At 50.6% G+C, this 6,000-nt stretch overlaps 2 protein-coding genes across 2 annotated transcripts; one reads left to right on the forward strand and one right to left on the reverse strand.

Annotated features, from left to right (window-relative positions):
* Positions 1 to 1,048: 1,048 nt before the first annotated feature.
* On the forward strand, positions 1,049 to 4,248 carry FMAN_14138 (uncharacterized protein; the record flags this gene model as incomplete). The annotated part of the gene is made up of 3 exons (XM_041825628.1): positions 1,049 to 1,306; positions 1,379 to 3,872; positions 3,929 to 4,248. The coding sequence occupies 3 exons, from the start codon at positions 1,049 to 1,051 to the stop codon at positions 4,246 to 4,248; spliced, it is 3,072 nt and encodes a 1,023-aa protein (XP_041690989.1).
* A 747-nt stretch (positions 4,249 to 4,995) lies between these two features.
* Positions 4,996 to 6,000, reverse strand: FMAN_14137 (uncharacterized protein; the record flags this gene model as incomplete). The annotated part of the gene is made up of 4 exons (XM_041825629.1): positions 4,996 to 5,195; positions 5,247 to 5,522; positions 5,569 to 5,816; positions 5,870 to 6,000. The coding sequence occupies 4 exons, from the start codon at positions 5,998 to 6,000 to the stop codon at positions 4,996 to 4,998; spliced, it is 855 nt and encodes a 284-aa protein (XP_041690990.1).

A 6,000-nucleotide genomic window follows, 5' to 3' on the forward strand; every position in this document is an offset into this window, starting at 1 on the left:
TTCTGGCCTGCCTCCCAGGAACATCCTCGACATTGCTGTTGGGAAGACTTTGGACTTTGTCTCCAACCCTTCCGTGATGCGTTATCTGCATGGCCCGCAGCAAGGCATCGTCAGCAACGTGCCCCACCAAGCTCCAACTCCCCGGCACTACCAATTCAGCCCTAGACCTCTAGTCACAGAAGATGGGTTGCAGTGGATGGTACAGTGCGAGTCCTCCCGAATAGAGAGACAGGGTTCGCATAGATGGGACATTTTTCTGGATGGTCCGCTCTGACAGGCGGCACCAGCCATCCTTGCTTTCCGACAGGGACCAGGCACGCCGCTAACAGAAGTCGGTAGAATTGGTTCACCCCGCGCTCGACAGGGGATCCCCGCCAGCCTCCCAGCCGCCCTTGATTTTGTCTCAAAGAACCCTCAAAGAGGAGCAAGACATGCAAGCACGCAGCAATTGGGACGAGGCCGGTTGGGATAGCCGAGGGCCCGCTTTGACTAATTTACGCCCTCAATTTGAGCTAGGTTTCGCTCTGTTTTTTCTTTTTTTCCTCCTCCGAAGGCTTTTCAATCCAACGGAGGACATCAGCTAGCCTCAAACACCCCTGCCACTCACCCCCCCCCGGCCAAGAGCTCCTCTGGAATAGCCACGGACCATCTGCACAAGCCTGTACTCTTTATGGTACTGGGGTACCTTGCTTTGCATGGACTCATGAACGCGCCTTCACACTAAATCTTCGTCATTGGAAAGTATGACCAGTCCGGGCTGCGGCCGCAGATCCTTTGGTCCCATGCCAAAGCCTTATCGCCTCTTCCCTCTTGCACCTGATGCCTGTGTTTCTCAGGTCGGACCAGCATTTTCCGCCCCCAGCTTCGCACTGGGTTTTCGTCCCGCAGCCCAACCCCTACCGTGAGCAGACGTGTTTGGACCTTGCCAACATCTTGCCTCGAGAGTGAGCAAGAACGTATAATCGATCTCAACTTTCCCTGGTTCTTGCAGTCTTTCATCACACCAACAAATTTCGGGAAGCTTTGTGTTTGACCCCTTCATTTCAGCATGCCGCACTCTCAGCGTGAAGATGATGCCTCCGCGACGACGGGCGGTGCTCCCATACCGGTGACGCTTGTTACCGACTCTCTCGAAAAGCCTTCCCTCGACAATCGCAACTATCGAGTTATTCGTCTTGGCAATGAGCTCGAGGCTCTCCTAGTGCACGACCCCGAGACCGATAAGGCCAGCGCTGCCCTGGATGTCAATGTGGGAAATTTCAGTGACGAATCTGATATCCCCGGCATGGCTCATGCGGTTGAACATGTAAGTGCCCTAACTCGACATCTGTGATGTCGCACAAACAGACAGTGGACTAACATTTCTGCTTGTCCACAGCTTCTTTTCATGGGCACCAAGAAATTCCCAATTGAGAACGAATACGGCCAATACCTCTCCGCCAAYTCRGGAAGCTCAAATGCTTACACTGGGCCAACATCGACGAACTATTTTTTCGATATTTCTGCCAAGCCGGACAATGACCAGGATCCTTCAGATACCAACCTTTTTCCTCTGCGCGAGGCCCTGGATCGATTCGCTCAGTTCTTTATCGAACCGCTCTTTCTACCCGAGACCCTGGACCGAGAGCTGAAAGCTGTTGATTCAGAGAATAAAAAGAACCTTCAGAATGACACATGGAGGCTTCATCAGCTGGAGAAGTCTCTATCYAACCCCAACCACCCGTTCTGTCAYTTCTCAACCGGCAATTTTGAGGTTCTTAAGACACTTCCTGAGGCACGTGGAATTAATGTGAGGGACAAGTTTATCGAGTTCCATGCTAGACACTATTCAGCAAACCGCATGAAGCTGGTTGTTCTGGGTAGAGAACCGCTTGACGTSCTTCAGAAATGGGTTGCCGAGTTGTTCTCTCCTGTCGTCAACAAAAAGCTTCCACCAAACAGGTGGCCGGGCGAACTTCCTTTCAGGGAAACCGATCTCGGTATGCAGTGTTTCGCGAAGCCCGTCATGGACTCGAGAGAGCTTAACCTGTATTTTCCCTTCATCGATGAGGAGTTTATGTTTGCTACTCAACCTAGCCGATATATCAGTCATCTCATCGGGCAYGAAGGCCCTGGAAGTATCATGTCCTATATCAAGTCAAAGGGTTGGGCAAATGGCCTTAGTGCCGGCGCCTACCCTGTTTGCCCTGGTACTCCTGGTATCTTCGATGTACAGGTTCGCTTGACGGAAGGAGGTCTTAAGAACTATCCTGAAATCGTCAAGATATTTTTCCAGTACATCACCCTCCTGCGCGAGAGTCCACCGCAGGAGTGGATWTTTCAAGAGCAGAAGGGAATGGCTGATGTCGATTTCAAGTTCAAGCAGAAGACGCCCGCCAGTCGCTTCACCAGCCGAATCAGCTCGGTCATGCAAAAGCCTCTTCCTCGGGAATGGTTACTTAGTGGACACAGCCGTCTCCGAGAATTTGCTCCTGATGAGATCGAAAAAGCCCTTGCCACGATTCGCCCGGATAACTTCCGCATGGTCATTGTATCGCGCAATTATCCTGGCAACTGGGACCAGAAGGAAAAGTGGTACGGAACTGAATATCGACACGAGAAGATACCGGAGGATCTTATGGAGGACTGCAAGAAAGCTTTTGCGGTCTCTCCCAAAGATCGACTGCCTGCCCTTCACCTGCCTCACAAGAATAAGTTTATCCCCAACAAGCTCGAGGTCGAGAGGAAGGAGGTGGCCGAGCCGGCACTGAACCCTCGGGTTCTTCGCAATGATAGCATTGCCAGGACATGGTGGAAGAAGGATGATACCTTCTGGGTTCCTCGCGCCAATGTTATTATCAGCTTGAAGACACCAATCATATACGCTTCGGCAGAAAACAACGTCAAGGCTCGACTATTCTCAGACCTCGTCCGTGATGCACTCGAGGAGTACTCGTACGACGCGGAGTTGGCTGGCCTGCAGTACAACGTCAGTCTCGATTCGCGCGGTCTGTTCTTGGACGTTAGCGGCTATAATGATAAGCTTCCCGTGCTCCTGGAACAGGTCGTCACCACAATGCGAGACCTGGATATCAAGGAAGATCGGTTTGAGATTCTCAGGGAGCGCTTGACCCGAGGATACAGCAACTGGCAGCTGCAATCATCTTATCACCAGGTTAGCGACTACACTAATTGGCTCAATGCCCCCGAACGGGACTTTATAGTGGAGGAGCTCGCAGCAGAGCTTCCAAGTGTCACATTGGAAGGTGTCCGACTGTTCCAGAAACAGATGCTTGGCCAGGTCTTCATTGAGGCGTACGTACATGGTAATACGTACAAGGAGGATGCTCTCAAAGTAACAGATATGGTTGAGTCTATCCTGAAACCACGGGTTTTGCCCAAGGCCCAGTGGCCTATCCTGCGGTCACTCATTCTGACAGAAGGTTCCAACTACGTTTTCAGAAAGACTCTCAAGGACCCTGCCAACGTTAACCACTGCGTCGAGACTTGGTTTCATGTCGGTAGCAGAGAAGATCGCAACATTCGGACCAAGACTCTCCTTTTAGACCAGATGCTCCATGAGCCAGCCTTTAATCAGCTCCGGACGAAGGAGCAACTCGGCTACATCGTTTTCAGCGGACATCGAGATTTCTCGACGACTTATGGTTTCCGCTTCCTCATCCAGAGTGAAATGACACCAGAGTTTGTTGACTCGCGTATCGAGGCCTTCCTCGTGAGATATGAAGACACTCTAGAGAAGATGAGCGAGACAGAATTCGAGGGCCACAAGCGAAGCCTGATCGTCCGTCGTCTGGAGAAGCTCCGAAATCTGGACCAGGAATCTACTCGTCATTGGAACCAGATCACAAACGAATACTACGACTTCGAGCTTGGTAAGTCAACAGAGAGCATGCTATATACGGTAAAGAAATACTGACCTTCTACATAGCCCATCGCGATGCCGCACATATTAAGCTCCTGACCAAACCTCAGGTCATCGAGTTCTTCAACCAGCGCCTCAATCCTGTCTCCAGTCACAGGGCACGGTTATCAATTCATCTTCAGGCTCAAGGCAAGGCTGAAGGGGTCGACAAGCGACAGGAAGAGGCTCAGAAGAAGGCCGACGAGGAGCCCTCCCCTGGAGATGCTGTAAAGACGGCCGAAGAAATCACTGATGTCAGGCTTTACAAGGCCGGCCTTACCGCAAGTTCAGGAGCGAGACCCGTCAAAGACATCAGCGAGTATGAGGATATGGATGCAAAGCTGTAGAGGTTATGTTGGGTTGACTTGGGGCCCGGGTCAATTCTAGGCACACCGTCCGGATCTTGATTCAACTTCTTCAGATATAATCCCGTTTTAAATATACCTCTGACATATTACTGATCCGTTCCTCTTATGCATCTCGAGTCACTGGAGAGTAAACCCATTTTTTTGACATTATGGCAAGGTGTTGCTTGAAAGTGAACCATGCAAGACTGTTCAAGATCGATTCGACATCGCCGTCCTCCAATGAGGGCAAGGCCACTCAACACAGCCCCCAGATCTTCTCATAGGGTTATCACAAGGAATACAGGTCCATGAGCCGTCCACTGGTCATTTAGCTATGACCAAAAACACATTTTTTGTCTCATGTTACTCTCCATACGCGCATATGTACACTAATTGAGTTGCTTGTGATGTGTTGTTCGTGCCGCTGCAGTGCTGGCTGGGGTGCGAGAGCTGGAACTGACTGTCAGAGTCAGACACGCAGCCGCCGAGTGTCACGGTCCCGAACTGAGAAGCCCCAGCTAAACTGAGGGTTTGATAGGAAACGAGGTGAAGACATCGAGTTCTGATGCTCAGACTGCGAGTGTTGCCACTAAGCATCAGCGTGAGCTCGGGTCATGCTTCTCCTGGAGGCGTGGGCAAAGATGCATAGGCTCCGTTGTTCTCGCTTATCATTGGAGGAGGAGCCGGAGTGCTGGGATTAACACTGTCCTTGTCGATAATTTCCTTGAGGGTAGACTCAAGACCCTTCTATGGGAATGCCTTGACCTCCTTCTTGATGTTGCGGAGCTTAGGGTTGGGGAAGCGCATGATGATCTTGAAGAAGTCCTGGTTGTCTGGCTTAGTCTTTGATAAAAATCCTTCTAATTTACGGTGAGTATGATCCTTCTCCTTGACATGTAAATGCTTTAGCACTGCGACCAGCTGCTCAAGAAGATCGATAGCGTCGACTGATGTAATACAACACTTGCCTTTTTCGGCCTACCAAATGCATGATATACAGATGCTGTTGGCTGGCCGGTTACTGGCGCTTGCTGAGTGGCAGGTCGTGTTCGCAGTCGACTTCTTTTGTGTGTTGCGGAAATGGACAAGCCGGTGACAGTTGGCCCATTCCTCATCCATCGATTCTAACTTGCCTGGGAACTTCAAAGCTACCTTATCAGAGTAAATCAAGTTAGGATGGTTACTTGTGTTGTTTCTAGAATTTGTAGTGATGATGCTAGTTCGGACAAGTTGAGGAGCACCGTTAGAGTCAGATGTAGAAGATATCCCCAAAGCTTTCATAGGTATTCTGACCAGAATTTGATGGTAGCCGAGGCTCACCTTTGGGGGGGATACTCGGATGATCAATCGTAGAGGCAGTTTCCACGCCCTCAGGCTCAAGCATCGTAGTTGGTCTCGTGCTCTCATCCCCAGACGGCTTGAGATACTCAGATGTACCAACGGGAATGCGAGGGATTTCCTCTCCAGAAGGACCCTTGAGGAGGAGTGACAATACACGTTGCTGTTCTGACAGTCTGTGGCCAAAAGCTGAGGCGCAAATGTAGATAAAGTCTGACCCTTTTGTCTGGCTTTACAAATGTTTTGAGCATATGAACTCTAAAAAACAAACACCAAAAGTCACATTGGCCCCGGAGTCGATAGTAAAAACAAGCCATATGGAGACGAGAGCTTCACATAAACCCTGGTGCCAAAGGTGCCTGTTACAGGTTGGAATGTCAGAACTGCATGGCCAGAAGGCGCATGCCGTGCCAT

This window comes from Fusarium mangiferae, assembly GCF_900044065.1.
Source record: "Fusarium mangiferae strain MRC7560 genome assembly, contig: FMAN_scaffold022, whole genome shotgun sequence".
Lineage (NCBI taxonomy): Eukaryota > Fungi > Ascomycota > Sordariomycetes > Hypocreales > Nectriaceae > Fusarium > Fusarium mangiferae.